Genomic DNA, 20,631 nt, shown 5'->3' with positions numbered 1-20,631 from the left:
AGGGTCTAGAGAAGGAAACTTTGTTGCCTCTTCCTGGTTGGCTCCCAGAAGTCCTTGGTTTTCCTTGGCTTGTACCTATACCACTCCAGTGTCCCTGTGCCACTCCAGTGTCTCTGTGCCACTCCAGTGTCCCTGTGCCTCTCCAGTGTACCTATACACATGGCCTTCCTCCTTGAATGTATTTCTATGTTTCCAAATTTCCCTCTTACCTGTCTATCACTTTTTTTTGAGACAGTCTCACTGTGTCACCCTCAGAGTGCCATGGCATTACAGCTCACAGCAACCTCAAAGTCTCGAACCTGAGTTATTCTCTTGCCTCAGCCTTCCAAGGAGCTGGGACTATAGGTACCTGCCACAAGGCCCAGCTATTTTTTTTGTTGTAGTTGTCATTGTTATTTAGCAGGCCTGGCCTGGGTTCGAACCCTCCAGCCTTGGTGTATGTGGCCGGTGCCCTAACCACTGAGCTGCGGGTGATGAGCCAGCTTTTCTGTTTTTAGTAGAGACAGGGACTCATGGCTCAGGTTCATCTCAAATTCCTGATCTAGGTTGATCCTCTTGCGTTGGGCTCCTAGGAGTGCTTAGATTGTAGGCATGAACCATTGTTCCTGGTGCCAAATCTTCCTTAATAGGACACTAGGAATTGCATTGCGTGCCTATCCTAGTTATAGTTTTAATTTATCTTGACTTGATTAAATCTACAGGCACTATTTTTGGAATAAGGTCACATTCACAGGTTCTGGGTGGACATGCATTTTTGGGGAGCGACAACTGGTTAGTATGACTGTCCACACCTTCTCGGGGGGGAATCTGAGACTAAGGCAGGTTATGTCCTCAAGATGTCCTCCTAAGTTTCATAGTACAAGCTGTGTCTCTCTTACTGGTGTTTTGGATCTGTGGAGCCCAGCATAGTACCAGTTGTATTTGGAGAGCAACTGAATTCTGTCATTTATATGTTGTGAGACTGTATAGCATGAAGACGGTTACTTTGAGCTGTTTTCTTATTCTCGTTTGTTAAATCCAGAAAATCTGATTCCTTAGAGCAACACTAAGAAGCTTGCAGCCTCGTTTTTATACTCATTTTTATCATTGCCAGGGAGAAGTTCACTTTTGCTGCTACACGGCCATCCTCTGTTCTCATTGAACAGCTTGCAGTGTGCGTGAGCAAAGGGGAGCCCGTGTTGCTTGTGGGGGAGACGGGGACTGGCAAAACCTCCACTGTTCAGTACTTGGCTCACATCACAGGTAAACCACCTAGTGGGAAATCACTCTGCCCTCAGACATTTCACACTGAATGCTTTTTTTAAATTTTTTTTTGAGACTCAAGCTGTCACCCTGGGTAGAGTGTCACACTCACAGCAACCTTCAACCCTTGAGTTTAAGCGATCCTCTTGCCTCGGTTTTTCTATTTTTAGTAGAGACAGGGTCTTGCTTTTCGTGCCTGATGAACTCGTGCCTGGGTGTCCCAGAATGCTAGAATTACAGGTGTGAGCCACTTCGCCCAGTCATAGGCTGAGTAGTTAAAATTTTCCAAAGACCACTGTAGTTTATAAAGTGCTGCCATACCACATGTAATCTGTTTCTCTGGAAACAACCACTGTTTATAGATTGTCAACTTTGTTCATTTCTTCTTTTTTGCTTTCTTTCTTTTTTTTATTAAATCATAAAGAGGTAGATCATGTATATATTAATGCATTTATGGGGTCCAATGTGCTGATTTCATATACAATTTGGAATGCTTACATTGTAATGGTTAATGTATCCCTCACCTCAATTACTTAATTACTGTGTTAAGACATTTATACTCTATACTTAATAGATCTGAAATGTACCCAGTTCTTCTTTTACTTTCTTTTCTTTTTTGATACCAAGTCTCACTTTCTTGTCCCTGACAGAGTGCCATAGTGTCATAGCTCACAGCAATCTCAAACTCCTTGGGTTCAAGTGATCCTCTTGCCTCAGTCTCCCAAGTAGCTGGGACTATAGATACCTGCCACAAGTTTTAGAGATTGGAGTATTGCTCTTGCTCAGGCTGGTCTTGAACTTGTTAGCTCAAGGCATCCCAGAGTACTAGGATTATACATCTTATTTATTTATTTATTTTTGAGACAGAGTCTCACTGTGTCTGCCTTGGTGGAGTGCTGTAGTGTTATAGCTCACAGCAACCTCAAACTCTTGGGCTCAAACAATTCTCTTGCCTCAGTCTCCCACGTAGCTGGGACTACAGGCACCTGCCACAATGCTCGGCAATTTTTTTTTTTTTTTTTTTTATCGTAGGCCCAGGCTAGGCATTAACCCAGCAGCCCCAGTGTATGTGGCTGATGCAGTAACTACTGATCTACAGGCACCAAGCTGCGTCTTTTTTTTTTTTTTTTTTTTTTTTTTGAGGCAGTATCTCACTCCGTCACTGAGGCCAGAGTGCCATGGACTCAGACTAGCTCACAGTAACTGCTAAACTCCTGGACTAAAGCCATCCTTCTGCCTCAGCCTACTAAGTAGCTGGGACTATAGGTATGGGCTACCATGCCCAGCTAATTTTTCTATTTTATTATTACCATTTATTGATTTATTTTTTGAGACAGAGTCTCTCTTGGTCACCCTTGGTAGAGTGCTGTGGAGGCTTAGCTCCCATCAACCTCAAACTCTTGGGTTCAAGTGATCCTCTTGCTTCAGCCTCCTGAGTAGCTGCGACTGCAGGAACCTACCACAATGCCTGACTGGATTTTCTGTTTTTTAGTAGAGCCAGGGTCTCATTCTTGCCCAGGCAGGTCTGTAACTCCTAAGCTCAAGCAACTCGCCTACCTGAGGCTCTCAGAGTACCAGGATTATAGGTATGAGCCATTGTACCTGGCTGTTAATTTTTCTATTTCAGTAGAGATAACATCTTGCTTTGTTCAGGCTGGTTTTAAATTTCTGACCTCAAGGGATTCTCTTGGGAGACCTTGGATTCCTGGAGTGCTGGCCTGAGCCACTTCACCCAGGCAACTCAGCTCCTTTCTAATCTATGTTCTCCATATATATATGCTAGATTTTGGTTTGTTTCATACCAGATATGGGGTTAAACTCTGTCTGTTGCATTTAGTTAAGCAAAGTGGTTAAGTTTATAAACATAATGCCTCCTTTCATCTAATGTCTGAGAAATATTAGACACTTTATTTAGTTTAGATTTATAGAGGTTGACCTACTGAAGGGTCTTACTGTTGCTTTCCATTATTTGATGCGAGAGCAATGATACCATAGTGCATTTTCTTTGATTTACTTACCCCTGAGGGCTATATGGAAATCTTGAACAGTTAAGATTTCTGAAAGTAAAATGAGAGGGTCAGAGCAAATTATACATGTAAAAATGTGGCCAATGCTCTGTCCCCATATCCTTGAGTACACTAGATGTTGTCTTTAAGTTTTTGGAGTTGGCCAGGTGCCGTGTCTCACGCTTGTAATCCTAGAACTCTGGGAGGCTGACTTGGGCAGATCGCTTGAGCTCACCAGTTGGAGACTAGCCTGAGTGAAAATGAGACCTCGTCTCTAATAAAATTAGAAAAACTGAGGCAAAAGGTTTGCTTGAACTTGATTGAACTGTGCTGCCATGGCAGTCTATTCACGGCAACAGCTTGAGACTCAAATAAATAAATCAATAAATAAATAATATTTTTGGAGTTATTCTTTTCTTCTTTTTCAAAGGCCATCGTTTGAGGGTTGTCAATATGAATCAACAAAGTGACAGTGCAGACTTGCTTGGAGGGTAAGTGTGGCTCAAAACTCTTTCTTATTATTTGGTGTTTATTGCTTGAGGTAAGAAATATTTGTTTTCTTATGAAGCTCATAAATAGCCTTGGAGAAATATCCAAAGATTTGTACATCTTTCCCACCCCAGCAGAGTATTTATTGATTTTAATATATTGAGGAGCTTTTGGGTGTGTAGGTATTTCTCTTTGGGGTTTTTTTTTTTTTTTTTTTTTTTTGAGACAGAGTCTCAGGCTGTCACCATGGGTAGAGTGCTGAGGCATCACAGCTCATAGCAACTTCCAACTCTTGCCTCAGCCTCCCAAGTAGCTGGGACTATAGGCGCCCGCCACAATGCCTGGCAATTTTTTTTTTTTTTTTGGTTGTAGGTGTCATTGTTGTTTGGCAGGCCCAGGCTGGATTCGAACCCACCAGCTCTGGTATATGTGGCTGGTGCCTTAGCTGTTTGAGCTACAGGTGCTGAGCCTTTCCCTTTGTTTTAAATTACGCTTGTGGTCTTTTGGGTTTTTTGTTAATGTTTTTGTTTTTGTTTGTTATCTTTGTTGTAGAATGCTAGGATTATAGGAGTGAGCCCCTGTGCAGGGCCCCAAAAATGATGAACCAGAATTTTGCCTTGGGGCCAACTTCCTGAATATAGAAATCTATTTTGCTTTTTTTAGTGTGTTAGCATCAGTTATCAAAAAAGAACTTTATTTTTCTAATTTTGTGTTATTGGATATATGGTTTGTTTGCTGGAACTTATCAGTAAAATATCTTAACATATATCATACTGGAGATGAATGAGTGACTCCCTTGTTTAGGAATCATTGTATGTGAGATGTGGTGGCTCACACCTGTAATCCTGGCACTTCGGGAGCCCAGGTGTTTGAAACCAGCCTGAGCAAGAGGGAGACCTTGTCTCTACAAAAAATCAGGAAAATTAGCCTGGGATGGTTACCTGCCCCTGTAGTTCCAACTACTTGGGAGGCTGCAATGGGAGAATTGCTTGATCCTGAGAGTTTGAGCTTGTAGTGAGCTGTGGTTAGCCTGCATTCCAGCCGGGACGACAGTGGGAGATCCTGACTGGGGTGGGCGGGGGAAGCACAAGCAATGGAAAGAGAATTGGGGAGTAGGCAGGAGATGTCATCAGGAAGAAGTAATATTCCTATTCTTTTTTTTTGTAGTTTTTGGCCGGGGCTAGGTTTGAACCTGCCACCTCCGGCATATGGGGCCAGCGCCCTATGCCTTTGAGCTACAGGTGTCGCCCAATATTCCTATTCTTAACACGTGTGGTTACTTGCATCTGTTTTCTAACTCAGGTTAAACATAGTTTACATGCACCAAATACTACATTAAACAGAAGACATTTTTAGACTTTCTTAATCTAGTTTACAAATGTGAATCTTTTAGAATGATTTTAAATAAAATTATTATTATGACACTTTATAAAAAAATTAACAGTCTCACGGTCCATCAAAGTATTTACACTGCTGCAGGTTGCTGTCTTGGTTAGTGTGTGTTGCTCCCTTGTTTTTTCTTTTCTTTTCTTTTTTTTTTTTTTATTGAGTTGGAGTCTCGTTTTGTCACTCTAGGTAGAGTGCCGTGGCATCATAGTTCACAGCAACCTCAAACTCTTGGGCAATTCTCTTTCCTCAGCCTATGCAGTAGCTGGGACTAGAGGCGCCCGCCACAGTGCCCAGCTATTTTTATTTTTTTGTTTAGCAGGCCTGGGCCAGGTTCGAACCCTCCAGCCCCAGTGTGTGTGGCTGGCGCCCTAATCATTGAGCTTGGGTGTTCCGATCTTGCTATAAACATTTGAGTATAAGTGTCCTTTTCATAAAATGACTTTTTTTCCTTTAGGTAAACATCCAGTAGTGTGTGTATTGGATGAAATAGTAGGTCGACCTGTCGTTCTTTGAGGTATCTCCATGCTACTTTCCATAGAGGTTGTCCTAGTTGGCAGTCCCACCAACAGTGTGGTGTGTAAGAGTTCCATTCTCTGCATCCTCATCAGCATCTGTTGTTTTGATACATTATTTATTATATTAATTGCCCAGGATGTAAGGATTTATGCCTTTTATAATTTCTGTTATTTCATGTGTTATGTTATAATTTTAGTGAGTCATTGTCTTTTGAACATTTATGTAATTCCAGTGTACGTAATAGGTGGACAGAGACTTATTCTACATAGGACAGGTATTCTGGACCCACGTCCTCATGGCATTTCATTTGGTTCTGAGGTGCCTTTTCTGCACAAGATAGTTTGAAGACCTTGTTCTACATAATGGTTCACAGTCTGTTTCCCTAGTTCTACCAGCTGTCAGTTTCCTTCCCATTGAGTATTTGTGTGACAGTTGATTTTATTTAAAAAAACTTTTTTTTTGAAATGCATGCTTTTTCATATTTTTCTTTTTCTTTTTTTTTTTTAGAGACAGAGTCTCACTTATTGCCCTCAGTAGAGTGCCATGGCGTCACAGCAACTGCTAGCTCTTGGGCTTAGGCGATTCCCTTGCCTCAGCCTCCTGAGTAGCTGGGACTACAGGCACCTGCCACAACGCTTGGCTATTTTTTTATTGCAGTTTGGCCAGGCCTGTTTCGAAACCTGCACCCTCGGTATATGGGGCCAGCAACCTACCCACTGAGCTACAGGCACCGCCCCTTATTTATTTTTTCAGTTAAAAAAATGTACTGACTTAACTGCTTTAGCTACTACGCTCAGCTTTAAACAAATAAATCTTTTCTTTTCTTTCTGTTTTTTTGAGACAGAGCCCTAAGCTGTCATGCTGGGTAGAGTGCCATGGCATCACAGCTCACAGCAACCTCCAACTCCTGGGCTCAAGCAATTCTCTTGCCTCACCTTCCCAATTAGCTGGGACTGTAGGTGCCCGCCACAACATCCGGCTATTTTTTGGTTGTAGTTGTCATTGTTGTTTGGCGGGCTTGGGCTGGATTTGAACCTGCCAGCTCAGGTGTATGTAGCTGGCGCCTTAGCCACTTGAGCTACAGGTGCCAAGCCGAATAAATCTTTCTTTTAAGGAAGTTGGTGTAATTTGGAATTTTAAGCCACTCCTTTCATAAAGTTAGTAACAACCGAGGCAATAACAGTAATAATCATAACTGCTCTTTATCGCACTCATTACGTGGCAGGCACTATTTTGAGTTCGTTATCTGTGTGTTTTTTTTTTTTTTCTTTAAAAAATTTTTATTTTGGGGCTTGATAACTATAGTACAGTGGTTAGGGCGCCAGCCACATCCACGGAGGGTGGTGGGTTTGAACCCGGCCCAGACCAACTAAACAAGTTCAACAAGAAAAAGAAAATACTGAGGTGTTGTGGCGGGCAGCCTGTAGTCTCACCTACTTGGGAAGCTGAGGCAAAAGAATCATTTAAGCCCAAGAGTTTGAGGTTGCTGTGAGCTGTGATACTATAGCACTCTACTGAGGGCGACATAATGAGACTCTGTCTCCAAAAAGAAAAAATAAGTAAATAAATAAAGTTTTTATTTTTGAGACAAGAGTCTCCCACTGTTGCCCCGGCTAGAGTATGGTACCCATCAGGTTAGGTAACAGCAGCCTCAGACTCTCCTAGGTTCAGGTGATCTTTTCACGTCAGTCTCTTGGGTAGCTGAGACAACAGGTACCTGCCACAACTCCCTCCTAATTTCTTTAAAAAAATTTTTAGTACAGACAGGGTCTTACTCTTGCTTGGGCTGGTCTTGAACTCCTGACCTCAAGAGATACCCTTGCTTCAGTCTCCCAGAGTGGTTGGATTATAGGCTTGAGGGACTGTGCCGGCCCATTCTCCCTGTTTTACACATAAGTAAACTTAGTGAGGCTCAGAGAGATCAAGCCACTTGTTCAAGGTAGTGGTAGATTCAGGATTTGAACTCAAGCAGTTGTTTTGAGTGTCTGTTTTTGTTTTTTTTTTTTTTGGAGACAGACTCTTAGTATGTCATCCTTGGTAGAGTGCTATGGCATCACAGCTCACAGCAACCTCAAACTCTTGGGCATAAGTGATTCTCTTGGCAGCCTCCCAAGTAGCTGAGACTATAGGCGCCTGCCACACTCCCAGCTATTTTTTTGTTGTAGTTGTCGTCGTTTGGCAGGCCTGGGCTGGATTTGAACCTGCCAGCCCCTGAGTATGTGGCTGGTGCCATAACCGCTGAGCTATGGGCGCTGAGCCAATTATGTGTGTTCTTAATGGTTACTCTGTTGCTTCAGTGAGCTTTGGATTCCGTTTATACTGTTATTTTTTTTTTTATTTTATTATTTATTTATTTATTTATTTTATTTTCAGCTTGCTTGTTCATCATTCTTCGTTTGAAGTACTCTTTTTTTTTATTTTTTGTTCATTTTCTTTCTTCTTTTTTTTTTTCAATGCTTCCTCTGGCGATGCTCTGTCCCGTTGCCTCCCCAGTAGCTGGGATTACAGACGCCCACCACAACGTCTGGCTGTTTTTGATGTTAGTAGAGATGGGGTCTTGCTCTGGCTCACTGCTGGTCATATTGTTCTCGAACCTCTGAGCTCAGGCAATCCACCTGCCTCGGCCTCCCACAGCGCTGGGACTACAGGTGTGAGCCACCACACCGGCCTATACTGTTATTTCTAAGACTAGCAATTTTATGTAAGTGACACATATACTGTGTTTGATTTCTGGCCTGGTGCCCTGTTCACTGGAGCTTATTATCTTGGCTGGTCTCCTGCACTGGTTTCTTGTTTGTGCTTCTATTCCTACCCTCCTTGCAGGTTCTTTTCTGTTTAATAGTAGATCCTTTCCCAGGTAACCAGATTGCATCATTTTCTTACTCAGATTCCTCCACTGATTTACAGACCCAAAGGCTTTATTTCATACCCTATGTGGGTTGAAATTCCTATACTTTTCTCTCTGTGATCAAATGCTCATGGTCCAAAACGTATTTGGTATCTTTTCAGTTCTCAATTTAGTTTTCTTTTTCTTTTTGAGACAGACCCTCAAGCTGTCACCCTGGGTAGAGTGCCATGGCATCACAGCTCAGAGCAACCTTCAACTCCTGGGTTTAAGCGATTCTCTTGCCTCAGCCTCCCAAGTAGCTGGGATTACAGGCACCCGCCACAACGCCTGGCTATTGTTTTGGTTGCAGTTGTCATTGCTGTTTGGCAGGCCCAGGCTGGATTTGAACCCACCAGCTCTGGTGTATGTGGCTGGTGCCTTAGCCGCTTGAGCTACAGGCGCTGAGCTCAATTTAGTTTTCTTGGAAATAAAATTAATCTTTTTTTTTTTTTTTTTGTAGAGATAGGGTCTCACTTTTATGGCCCTCGGTAGAGTGCCGTGGCCTCACACAGCTCACAGCAACCTCCAACTCCTGGGCTTAAGCGATTCTCTTGCCTCCACCTCCCGAGTAGCTGGGACTACAGGCGCCCGCCACAACGTCCGGCTATTTTTTGGTTGCAGTTTGGCCGGGGCCGGGTTTGAACCCGTCACCCTCGGTATATGGGGCTGGCGCCTTACCGACTGAGCCACAGGCGCCGCCCTAAAATTAATCTTATTTTTCTTGAATTATAATATTTAATATCTTAGGCTATAGAAATTATATACTTAGGATTTTCCAGGAATAATTACTGCTGCTTGGGCAACTTTTTTTTTAAGCTAGAGTAGTATTTCTCAACTTTTAGAAATGTATCCCCAACCTGTCCCAAATATTAATTTCAATTAATTAATTTTCTAGCCTCTCAGCCATAGAGATTTAATGCATACGTATATGAAAGAATCTAACTACTGAGAAGTAAAAGCTGTGTGAACTTTGGAGGACCACAAACCGTTATTACAACTTCTAAGATTTTTTTGCATGTCCCCTCACAGCTAATTTTTTTCCCTTGTGAGCAATACTTTGGTCATCCTGTCTCCTCTCCCTACCCCTCCCCTAGTTGAGAATGTGTGGACTGAGTTCATTTTACTTAAGTTGTTTTCAGATATTATATTAGTGTTCTTCTCAAATGTCCTGAACCCATTTTGGTTAATCTTAATTAAATATGGTCTATTAATATGTCCTATATGTTAATATAGGTAAATAAACTAATATGTTTATTTAAACATTATTAGTAAAATAAATGACATGCCCTTTTACTACCTAAGAATTTCAATTTTTTTCCTAATACTGTTTAATAATAGTTTTTTATCTTTAGTGTACCTTTCAAACACTTGAGGTAGTGGTAAATAGATTATAATTTAAAACTATATCATAGATTTTTAAAATATTGTTAGTATTTCTAATTTTGATTAAATGAAATCTTAAATATACTCTCATATTCCTGAACCATGCTTCCTAATTTCTGTTAACTTCAGAAGTTTGTGAATCCCATTTACCTTTTGTTTCAGTTATAAACCGGTGGACCATAAGGTTATTTGGCTACCCTTACGGGAGGCATTTGAGGAACTCTTTGCCCAGACATTTTCTAAGAAACAAAACTTTACATTCTTGGGACACATTCAGACCTGTTACAGGCAGAAACGTTGGCGTGATCTCCTAAGACTAATGCAGCATGTACTCCAGTCTGCTGTTAGCAAGGATGGAAACGAGAGCGAGACGGGTAAGGAGGTGACCCAGATGAGACTGCGACTCAGCAGAGTGAAGAGACAGTTGGGGGAGGAATAAAGCAGAATAATCTGGAGCTTTCTAGGACTTAGGGCAAAGCTTATTAATCAGAAAGGGTCATTGCTTCCATGATTCTTGGCATGACTCCCACAAAAACAAATGACTAGTGGTCATTCACATTTCCCCTGAAATAGTTCATTGTAAATAGTGGATTCCACAGCCCAGGGGCTTTGACAGCTTAGTTAACTATGCCCTCTCATCTCGAGGGGCTGCTGCACGGGGCTGCTGTGGTGACAGAAGAGCTAAGTGACAAGTGCCTGTACGAGTGTGAGCTAGTTAATATGTGTGCATGCATGTGAGCTGACTGACGTGCATGTGTACACACGTGAGCTAGTTAATGTGTATGCATGGGCTTGAGCTGACTGATGTATATGTGCACACACGTGAGCTAGTTAATATGTATTCAGGGGCGTGAGCTGACTGATGTGTGTGCACACACCTGAGCTGACTGATGTACATGTCTGAGCTACTTAGTTAATATGTATGCATGGGCATGAGGTAGCTGATGTGTGTGTACATGCATGTGAGCTGGTTATTACGTATGCATGCATGGGAGCTAACTGATGTGTGTGCGTGCATGTGAGTTAATTAACAGGTACATGAGCTGGTTAACAGTGTCTGACGCATATTAACAGCATTATCTAAGTGTTTAAACTTTTGCCCAAGATGCTTAATTTTTTATGAATTTTATTGTATTTTTTCATATTTAAAAGTTGTACTTAGCACAGCTTAGAATGTGTATTGAATTTTTGTCTTTATTCTTATCTAGGGCTGCTCCTAAAGGAGAAATGGGAAGCATTTGGTCTTAGACTCAACCATGCCCAACAGCAGATGAAAATGACAGAAGATGCCCTGCTGTTTGCATTTGTAGAGGTACTTTGTCTACCTTATTTAGGTTAAGGGAATGTTGATTTTTTTTGTTTGTTTGTTTGTTTGTTTTGTTTTTTGAGACAGAGTCTCTCTATGTTGCCCTCGGTAAAGTGCTATGGCGTTACAGCTCACAGCAACCTCCAACTCATGGGCTTAAGTGATTCTCTTGCCTCAGCTTCCAAGTAGCTGGGACTACAGGTGCCTACTACAACACCCAGCTGTTGTTTTTTTTTTTTTAATTACAGTTTTGTTTGAACCCGCCAGCTCCGATATTTGGCTGGCGCCCTAGCTGCTGAGCTACAGGCACTGAGCCTGGGAATGTTGATTTGACACATAGTCCCATGTTTCAGGCAGGTTATTCTTTAGTATTTCCTATAAGTATTTTTAGTACTTATATGATCTTAAAATAACTTCACAATGATTTTTGGGGAATGTTTTGAAAACTGTTCTTTATGGTAATTATAAAGTCTTGATCAGCATTGCCATTATTTTTAAAATAATTTAAAAAGTTACAGATTGACAAATTGTCAGTGTATTTGTGGAGTAAAATTTAATGTGATTCATGAACACAATGTGGAATAACTGCATCAAGCTTTTGTGGTAAGAATATTTGACATTGCTATCTTAGCAATTTTAAATGTATAATAAATATGTTATTATTTACTGTGTTTATGCTGTGCAAGTGTGTCGTTCAGAGGAAAAAAGCCCTTGTTCTTCTGTGGCGTTGCGGTTGTGCCCTCTCCGGGTCATCTCCCCACTCCTCCTCCTGAGCGCTGACAGCCGCTGCTGCTATGCTCTGTGCTGCTGTCGGTTGTCGTTGGTTCTGTTGTTGTTAGATTCTGTGTGTGAGTGGGAACATGCAGCGTTTGTCTTTCTGGGCCTGCCTTGTTTAACGCAGCATAATGTTTTCCAATTCCATTTATATTGTCACAGTGACAGAATTACATTTTTCAAGCTAAGTAGCATTCCATTGTGTATATATGTGCATGCGCACAACATTTTCTTCATTCATCTGCTGGTAGATGCCTAGGTTGATTCCACGCTGGGCTGTTATGAATAGTAGTCCAGTGAACGTCGAAGTGTGGGCATCTCTGGGACATACTCATTTTAGATCTTTTGGGTAAATACCCAGAAGTGAGATCACTGGATCTGTTCCTATCATGTTTTTAAAGTTGCCATTGATGACAACTAGTGAACTCTGTGTTCTTTCATGACCATGTGTTTGTGTGCGTGTGTGTAGACAGGAGAGAGTGTGTGTGCAAGACAGAGCACGTGTGCATATGTGAGAGATTGGGGGTCATTACTTTAGTGCCCTGTTTTTTTGTTTGTTTTTTTTGTTTTTTTTTTTGAGACAGATTCTCATGTTGTTGCCTTTTGTAGAGTGCTGTGGCATTGTAGCTCACAGCAACCTCAAACTCTTGGGCTCAAGTGATCGATCCTATTGCCTGAGCTTCCTGAGTAGCTGGGACTACAGGCGCTCACTGCCACAATGCCTGGCTATTTTTAGAGACAGGGTCTATCTCTTGTTCAGGCTGGTCTTGAACTTGTGACCTTAGAACTCCGCCCTCCTTGGTCTCCGGAGTGCCGGAATTATAGTGCCTTATTTTTCATTCTAGGTCTTACACATCTTAATGTACTGTGTACTATTCTTTGACCCTGTAAGGAGGATCATCTTGATTAAACATTCATAACTGGTGTTTTTTTTTTTGAAACAGAGTCTTACTTTGTTGCCCCAGGCTGGGGTGCTCTGATGTGGACCTACCTCTCAGCAACCTGTAACTCATGGCTTCAAGAGATCCTCCTGCCTCAGTCTCCTAAATAGCTGGGACTGTAGGCACTTGTCATCGGCCTGGCTTATTTTTCTACTTTTAGTTGATATGGGGTCTCGCGTTGCTCAAGCTGGTCTTGAATTCCAGAGTTTGAGTAATGCTCCTGCCTCAGTATCAGCCACTACGCCTGGCCTCTTCAGCTGGTTTTTTTTTTTTTTTCCTTAATGCTTTGTAGTTCATGTCCTAGAGGTACAATCTTACTTGAGATGTTGTTTTGGTAAGAGAAGCTTCACTCAATCATATATGCATGGGTGTGAGAAATTTGGTTTATCACTGCTTAATACTAATCTGATCTCATCTCTAAAATAATTAAAATGTCAAGTGCTTTCTAAGTAAGGCCTATTTTGTTATGACATAGCAGTGAACTAGGGTTAATGCATTTGTTCTTTTTCTATTAAATTTGTAGGAGATTCTTTGTTAGGATCAGGATGAAAACAAAAATATAAAGCAGTTTAATAATAAGAAAGCAGTTTTTGACGTGTCAGCTGAGTGGATTGTAAGATTTGTTTTTGCACTTGGAAATAGATTTTGAAGAATAAAATCAGTGGACTAGAGTTAAGGAAAGATTAATTTTGATCTTTAGCAAGTGTGAAAGGCTGTGTGTGTATGTCAGCCAATACACATTCTGTCCGCATACAATCTTGGTATATTCACACCCTGACCCTATGTTTATTTCCAGTTCTTTTAATACCCACTTAAGTACTTTTAAACACCTGAAGACAATGTAAGTTACTAACCTGACCATCCATTTAATGATAGCATCTGGTTTATTGCATCTCACTGTTAGACTCAAAGATACTCTTGACCCTTTAGGACATTATAAAGTTATCTTGGCCTTAACTCTGATCAGCTGATGCTCATTTGGCAGTTATGGTGTAGGCTTATTGAATAGGATGTATAAAGGGTTTGCCCCGGCCTCTGTTTCCAACCCTGCTTGAATAACTGCTGTTGGTGAAGGAGTCTTTATTTGACATAGATTCTTAACATTTTACTTTATCTTCTTTTAGGGTACATTAGCTCAGGCTATAAAGAAAGGAGAGTGGGTCTTGTTGGATGAGATTAATCTGGCTGCTCCAGAAATATTAGAATGCCTGAGTGGTTTACTTGAAGGAGCCTCTGGGTCCCTGGTGTTGCTGGATCGAGGAGACACAGGTAGCACTTGACCCTTGGTGTTTGACCTTAACATCAAGCAGTTTGGCTACTTTAGAGTGAGATTCTTTTGGTTAGGTGGAGTATGCAGGCCTCCCAAAGGAATTTGTCCATTCATCAGATCACCAGTTTTCAACCTGTGGGTTGCGACCTATGGGAACTATCTTAAAGCACCACGGCATTATGAAGTTTGAGGACCACTGCCTTAGATACTTACTTCCTGCACCATGCATTGTACTAGTGTTAGGTGGTATAGAGAATGCAAAGAATTAGATAATTTGTTAAGGTAATCAAGTTGTGGATAAGAGACACACAACGAGATAAGATACGCATGGTTGAATGGGTGATGGAAGATAATAGTAAATAAACACACTATAAAATACTGGGGAACTGCACCATAAGAGTAAGTGTATATGTATTTCTGGAAGGTGACATCAGTGAGTTCAAGGATGGTGTGAGCACAGGGTTCTGGGGAGTTGGATAACTTCCCCTGGGGAACTGTGGCTGATTGCTTGATTGTTAAAAGTTGTCGAGAATTTATAATTTTCTCTTAACAGAGCCACTCGTTCGTCATCCTGACTTCCATTTATTTGCCTGCATGAATCCGGCAACTGATGTAGGCAAAAGAAATCTCCCGCCAGGAATAAGAAACAGGTGAGGAGATGGTTGTTAGGGATTTAAAAAAAAAAAATTCTCTTTATTTACTAATTGGTATATTATATAACCAATACTTTAGAGCAATCCTTAAGATTTTTTGCCCTGTGGTTGAGAAATCTTGGTTTTCTTATTTGTCATATTCTTTACCTTTGTATAGGTGATAGGGATATGGGAAATTCCAGAACACCAGAGAATTTTTTCCTTTGGGTTACTAGTATGACACTTAATGGTTCATAGGTATTAACAAAAATCCTGCTATCCTCAGATTGTTTTTTGGGTATTAGAAAAACTTTATATACAACATAATAGGATAGTCTATAGAAGTGTAAGTGGAACACAATTCTCTTGGAAGAAGCTGATGATCTGTAAAAGGTGTTTTAAATTTCTTTCATTTTTCATCAATCACTAAGCACCGATATAAATGAAGTACTTGTTGCTATTTTATACGTGTAACATTTGTGAAAAGAATAATGACCAAATTCATTGTTGGTAACATTTTATTTATTTGTTTATTTGAGACAGTGTCACTATGTCGCCCTTGGTAGAGTGCCATGGCGTCATAGCTCACAGCAACCTCAAACTCTTGGGCTTAAGTGATTCTCTTGCCTCAGCCTCCCAAGTAGCTGGGACTATAGATGCCCACCACAACACCCGGCTATTTTGTTTTGTTGCAGTTGTTTAGCTGGCCCAGGCCAGGTTCGAACCTGCCACCCTTGGTGTATGTGGCTGGTGCTGTAACCACTGTGCTACAGGCTCCGAGCCTTATTTTGAGTTTTAAAGTAGTGTTAAAAATTTATTAGATCCACTCCCCCCATTATGTAAGTAACAAAAGTTTCTAAGGGAAATTTTAGAAACATTAAAGTACAGTTTCCTCCTATTCTTATCATTTTGTTCTTGATGTTGAGGGAATTTATTTTTTATTTTATTTATTTATTTTTGCAGTTTTTGGCTAGGGCTGGGTTTGAACCCACCACCTCCGGCATATGGGGCTGGACCCTTACTCCTTTGAGGCACAGGAGCCACCCTATTTTTTATTTTATTTTTATTTTTTTTCAGAGACAGAGTCTCACTTTATTGCTCTTGGCAGAGTGCCGTAGTGTCACAGCTCACAGCAAGCTCCAACTCTTGGGCTTAGGTGATTTTCTTGCTTCAATATCCCAAGTAGCTGGGACTACAGGTGCCCGCCAGAATGCCCACCTATTTTTTTGTTGCAGTTTTCATTGTTGTTTAGGTGCCCCGGGCTGGGCTCAAACCTGCCACCCTTGGTATATGAGGCCGGCGCCCTTAGCACTGAGCCACAGGCACCACCTGGGAATTTATTTTATAATGCACTTTTTTTTTTTTTTTTTTTTACATATAGTTATCAAAAAATATCTTTTTGAAAATGAAGACAAATAAGTTTTTTTGGTTTTCTTTTTGAGACAGTCTCACTATGTCACCCTTGGTAGAGTGTCGTGGCGTCACAGCTCACAGCAACCTTCAACACTTGGGCTTAAGTGATTGTCTTGCCTCAGCCTCCCAAGTAGCTGGGACTATAGGTGCCCGCCACAAGGCCCGGGTATTTTTTTGTGGCAGTTGATGTTTAGCTGGCCCAGACCAGGTTCAAACCTACCTACCACCCTGGGTGTATGTGGCTGGTGCTGTAACCATTGTGCTGTGGGCTCTGAGCTGATAAATAAGTTTTGTTTTTAAAACTGTTTCTTCTGAGGACTATACAGAGAAGACTATTGCATAGAAGTAATAATGGTATATTTTTGGTAACAGTTACCTTTTATTTCATTATGTCACTTTGTATTTCAAGTTGAAAGATGTCTTTATTATGTACTACAAGCTGTTTAAATGAGTTTACATAAGTTTTTCTCTTTATTTTTTTCTATTGTCAGCCTAACTATACTTACTTCCTTATAAATGGTTATTACCACATATGTAATAATTTTCTTACAGATTCACAGAACTTTATGTAGAAGAATTAGAAACTAAAGAAGACTTACAAATTCTTATTGTGGATTATCTAAAAGGATTGAGTGTGAACAAGAGCACAGTGCAAGGAATCATAAAGTAGGTTCTCTTGGGTGTATCTTGTCTTTTTTTTGTTGAGATAGAGTCTCACTTTGTCACCCTTCATAGAGTGCTGTGGCTTCATAGCTCACAGCAACCTCAACCTCTTGGACTCAAGTGATTCTCTTGCCTCAGCCTCATAAGTAAGTGGGACTATAGGTGCCTGCCACAATGCCCAGCTATTTTTTAGAGACAGGTTCTCGCTCTTGCTCAGGCTGGTCTTGAACTTGTGAGCTGGTAGTCCATCCGCTTCACCCTTCCAGAGTGCAGGGATTACAGGTGCGAGCCACCTTGCCTGGCCTAGAGTCCTATTTTAAATAGGTTTGCCAGGGAGGCATTTGTTCAAAATGCTTTGGAATGGCTTCCCACTCTATGTCCCCAAATTGGAATATTTTTGATAGCCAGGAATATTTGGACAAAACTGTATGTTCATGTGGTTAAGAAAGATGTGGAGGTTAGAGAGGTAGGGCTTAGGTGAAGTGAGGCTCTTGTAACATGCTGATGGTGCAAATAGTGCATGTTCCAGGTATAAAAACCCACTTCTGAAATGTCAAAAAACAAAAAATTTTTCTTTTTTTTTTTTTTTGTTTGGCCATAGAATGAAAACCTTGCTAATTAGCACAGAGGTACAGAGGTGTCATAAATCCTGTTTGGGGAGGAACTTGGATTTCATCTGTGACACATACTTGATTATACTTGATTTTACGGTGGTAGCTGATCGTGAATTTCAGAGAGCGTTGACGTGACAGAAATTAATGTTTCAGTCTGAAACTTCTTCCATCTCGTCATCAGTTGGACTTCTAATGTGGGGTGGTGATAATAGTCACAGCAATCATATCATCTTCCCCCATTTTAGCATTTGGTCTTTAGTGATTATAGCCATATCTATACCTTTCAAAACACCATGAGTTCTATTTTCTGTGTTTATTCATCAGTGTTATAGATCATACAGGAGCTAATTTTGTCCCTCAAATTAGAGCCAACTCTGCCAGTACCTTTTTGCTAGAGGAATTGTACTGTGCACTTCACAATTTCCCAAAAGCAATCAACAGCTCTGCCTTTTAATTTGAAGATAGCCTCTGAATATGTCAAAAAAGGTTTAAAAGAGAGAGAGGTTTTGATCCATGCTCTAGGAAGTAGATTTTTGGACCATTTCTGGTCTAAAAAAATCTATGGTTCTTCTATAGAGAAGTGAAAATAATGAATACTTGTTAGGAAATAAAATCACCTGAACTTGATCTTCATAGCTTTTATACAGCTTTGCGGAAAGAGTCTGGAACTAAATTGTTGGATGGGACCGGCCACATACCTCACTACAGCCTTCGGACTCTATGCAGGGCCCTGCGGTTTGCAGCTTCCAACCAGTGTGGCAGCATCCAGCGCTCACTCTATGAGGTCTTTCTAAAGTTTCTTTGACTTGGGAGCGGGTGGATGGGCTTACCCTGGGAAGGAGAGGATGGGAATGCATATGCTGGGTTGCCTATGCCTGCCAGTCAGTCAGATTAGCCAGAACAGTTCAAATCAGAGCTGCTCTGTCCTTGACATGACAAGACTTTACATGTATCACATGTAAAGTTGGGAAGAAGCTCCACCCAAGAGGTTAAGTTTTGTTGCTAACTTAAGTTGGACTGGCATTGCAGAAGGGCAGTTAGTTTATGTATGTTCGTGTTTTCTCTCTAGGGCTTTTGTTTGGGTTTCTTAACACAGCTCGACAGGGCGTCACACCCAGTAGTGCAGAAGCTCATTTGTCAGCACATCATCTCTGGCAATGTCAAAAGTTTGCTGAAGCAGGTATGTCCTGATTTTTTTGTGTGTTTAACAATAAATGAATCACTGAGTTACCAAATTTCAAGCTTTTTTTTTTAGATAAATCTTTCTAATTATAAACGTAACATGTCACAAAAGTTACATTACAGAAATGTATGTATTAGAGGTGACAATTTCTAATAATCATACTTTTTGTCAATTTAAATCCTTATAACCATTTCCAGCTAAATTGTAATATATATATATTTTTTATATATTAAAATTCTTGTGTATGTATTGACTTAGTGAGGTAAATTCCAAAATGTATTTAAATACGTGATGTGAGTGGGACTAGCTTTCTTTATAGGCTGACTGTATCTTGGATATATTTTTGCTTTTGCCCCAGTGGTCATGACACACTTCAGGGCCACGTAGCATTGCACTGGGTGGTTGTGCTGTGGTTTAAACTGTCTACATAGTTACACACGGTTGTCTGCAGTGTATGTCTTCCAGTTGTTTTACTTTTTGTTGGGGGTAGGGGGACTATAAACACCACCACTTGAATTTGACAGAGGAGATTGGAGAATAGCATGGGACTGAAAGAGACTGAGAATCTGGCTCACCATCTGGCTTATTTCCGTGTGGAGGGCTTGATTATTGGGAAGAGAGAGCCATTGGGACTTACAGTTGCATTGGACCCAACCTTTCTCAAAACTAGAGAAGTAACACATGAATAAATGCTTCGGGTTAACTGTGATGAACACATTAAGAAAATGCTCGTGTTTGCTTTGATTATTATGGTCAAATAATAATCAAAAAATCAATCAATAATCAATCCTCTGGTTGCTCATTTTGTGTGTGTTCCTCGTGGTGTGATGGAGCGTGCAGAGCTGTTCATCTGCATCGCTCCTCCTCATCCAGGGAGCCCTGACTAGCAGAGCCTAGAGTTGTTGCTCAAAGTCTGGGGACTGAATGTTGTAAAAGAGTACTTTTCATAGTTATAGATTTGCCTACAGTTTGACTATTTTAGATCTTTGTAGATGTAGAAGGCAATTTGTATAATTCAACATAATAACTTGTGCTGTATCTCGGAAGGATTGTGCTGTCATCCACAACAGCCTTCCTGGGCTAGTTGCTCAGGAAGGGTCAGTTTTATTTCCAGTGTCTACTGCTGAGATTCAGAGTATAATAATGTAAGCTCTCCTGAAGGCACCCTCCCCTTTTGGGGGAACATGGTTTATTTGAAATTCATATATAGTAAAACCTCTGTAAGTTGACCACTCAAGGGAATGAAAGAAGCCTGTCAGCATATGGAGGTGGTCACCATGAGGAATTCCCATTGAGTGCATGTGGCGCATGTCTGCCCTATGAAAACTAGGTCAACTTTAGGAGGGGATCAATGTAGGGAGGTACTCAACTATGGAGGTTCTACTGCATTTGATAAAAAGTAATCATATTGGACATTTTGATAGGCAGTAGAAGAGAACTGAATCATAAACCATCCAGGAAATTGTTTTATAGAGACAAGGTCTCACTTTGCCCAGGGTAGTCTTGAACTCTTGGCCTCAAGTGATCCTCCCACCTCAGCTTTCCAAAGCCCTGAGATTACAGGTGTGAGCCTATGCATCTGGCCCTGGGCGAATGTTTTGATTCACATTTTCTCCCCCCACACATACCTCCCCCACCTACCTTATAAAACCTCAATACATGTAAGTTGTTGTGAGACTGGATATTTCTTTAACCTTTGTGTCTTTCAGCCTATTCCAGAGCCGAAAGGCGGGCGGCTTATCCAGGTTGAAGGCTATTGGATTTCAGTGGGAGACAAAGAGCCCACAATAGATGAGACGTACATTCTGACATCTTCTGTTAAGCTGAACCTGAGAGATATAGTCCGAGTGGTCTCTGCAGGGTGAGTGGGTCTTTATCTATTATTATTATTATTTGTTTTGAGACAGTCTCACTTTGGTGCCT

At 41.0% G+C, this 20,631-nt stretch overlaps 1 protein-coding gene across 3 annotated transcripts in view; it reads left to right on the top strand.

The window, feature by feature from the left end:
* MDN1 (midasin AAA ATPase 1) overlaps positions 1–20,631 on the top strand; it is a 170,033-nt gene that overhangs the window by 43,058 nt on the left and 106,344 nt on the right. For all 3 annotated transcript variants that reach the window (XM_053591190.1, XM_053591189.1, XM_053591191.1), the window contains exons 14-23: positions 1,094–1,242; positions 3,679–3,739; positions 10,075–10,286; positions 11,121–11,224; positions 14,058–14,202; positions 14,757–14,853; positions 16,801–16,914; positions 18,162–18,309; positions 18,595–18,705; positions 20,418–20,569. In XM_053591190.1, the coding sequence (XP_053447165.1) occupies positions 1,094–1,242; positions 3,679–3,739; positions 10,075–10,286; positions 11,121–11,224; positions 14,058–14,202; positions 14,757–14,853; positions 16,801–16,914; positions 18,162–18,309; positions 18,595–18,705; positions 20,418–20,569 (1,293 nt within the window). The remainder of the gene's footprint in view (positions 1–1,093; positions 1,243–3,678; positions 3,740–10,074; positions 10,287–11,120; positions 11,225–14,057; positions 14,203–14,756; positions 14,854–16,800; positions 16,915–18,161; positions 18,310–18,594; positions 18,706–20,417; positions 20,570–20,631) is intronic.

Source organism: Nycticebus coucang, chromosome 5 (genome assembly GCF_027406575.1).
Source record: "Nycticebus coucang isolate mNycCou1 chromosome 5, mNycCou1.pri, whole genome shotgun sequence".
Classification (NCBI taxonomy): Eukaryota; Metazoa; Chordata; class Mammalia; order Primates; family Lorisidae; genus Nycticebus; species Nycticebus coucang.
The sequence above is the reverse complement of the archived record's forward strand: the minus strand, read 5'-3'. Positions and strand labels throughout refer to the sequence as shown.